The 1,386-nt window shown below is 41.1% G+C and overlaps 1 protein-coding gene across 1 annotated transcript in view; it reads right to left on the bottom strand.

Moving 5' to 3' along the window:
- The window catches only part of ANKRD26 (ankyrin repeat domain 26), a gene marked incomplete at its 3' end in the record, with an annotated part of 135,094 nt that overhangs the window by 27,910 nt on the left and 105,798 nt on the right, over positions 1-1,386 (bottom strand). Inside the window, 1 exon segment of the mRNA XM_006871686.1 lies at positions 368-516. Coding sequence (XP_006871748.1) covers positions 368-516 — 149 coding nt within the window.

Here is a 1,386-nt window from a genome sequence, read left to right as displayed (position 1 = left end):
GTCTTTCTGGGCCATTTCACTAAACATTATCCTCTGCTTTAATCTGGCTTGCCTCATCATGACAATAGAGGTATCACTATAAAACACTATTTAGTAGCAAAAAAAAACAAAAAACAGTCTCTCACTTTATATGGAGAATTGTGTATAATTTTCAATCTTCTTAAGGGCAAATGTGATAAGACAAAATTATAAGTGGCAGATTGAAAGCCAGAGTTTAGACAATAAGTATATTAATGAGGATAACAAAATTATATAAAATTATAATGAAAATTAAAAAAAACTGTCTAATGAAATTTGTATTGTAAAGCACTTCCTGTGACTTAACCAGCCATAGATTAATTGTTGCCACATTAAATTTCATACATACCTGACATCTGATTTGACCTAATTTCTTCTTTAAATCCTGTGTCTCGTCTTCTAAAGTCATGCGGTACCGTGATGTAACCTCCAGTGATGCCTCGGACATAGATTGTTTTTTTAGGGTGTCAGCCAGTTCTTGCTGAAGTTGTCTTACAACTGTCTAATAAGATACTTACTATTATTGATTTTATAAACCACTTTCTTAATAAATGACATTAATAATACATAACTCTAATATATATGCTTGGGAAAATACCACAACATCTATCATTTTCCTTTTCCAGTTCATCACTGGATTCAGGTAAGGATAACCAGTGTTATTGCCTAAACAGTATCGTGCTTGTAAGATCACAGAGTTAGCCACCATCCATCCCTCTCAACAACTCTGCAAAACTTAACAACAAAATTGAACGTTCAAAAATAAATAGGCATGGACTTCCAGTTTTGGCGGCGGCAGAGTCAGCCAGGTAGGAAAGGCTCCTTGGGGGAGAGATCGAAAACCCAGAGAAGCTGCGTTCACGGAGCAACACCAGAGCTCTGGATCTAGCATAAGGTGCAGGGCGTCAGATTCCCACACATACAAGTGGAAAAATCACGATTATAAAGGACAATACTACGATTTAGGAATCGCTCCAGATGGGGCTCCCTCTGCGGTCACCCCGGCGGGGGGAGTACAGAGGGCGGGGCTACAACCAGACCAGCACAGGAAACCAGCGTTAAAAGCAGTGCAGTGACATTTGTAAAAAGAGGTGCAGGGGATTCTACACACTTTTTCCTCCTCTTCCCTATCCTGCCTTCTTTGCCCAGCCCAGATGCCTTCAAGCAGATGGGTGCGCACCCCCAAAACAAGTCCAGCACTGAGCCCACAGTTTTCCCATGGCACAGAGAGAAGGAGCTTGGCAGCTGCTTATGACATCAGCCTCAGGGTTACAGCCCTAACATTAACTTGTGCAGGACCCTTTACTCCAGCCAATCTAGCAATAAAAAAGCAGGCCCGTCAGGCCTGACAGACAAACCATAGAACAA

Source organism: Chrysochloris asiatica, unplaced genomic scaffold (genome assembly GCF_000296735.1).
Source record: "Chrysochloris asiatica unplaced genomic scaffold, ChrAsi1.0 scaffold00172, whole genome shotgun sequence".
NCBI classification, from domain to species: domain Eukaryota; kingdom Metazoa; phylum Chordata; class Mammalia; order Afrosoricida; family Chrysochloridae; genus Chrysochloris; species Chrysochloris asiatica.
The sequence above is the reverse complement of the archived record's forward strand: the minus strand, read 5'-3'. Positions and strand labels throughout refer to the sequence as shown.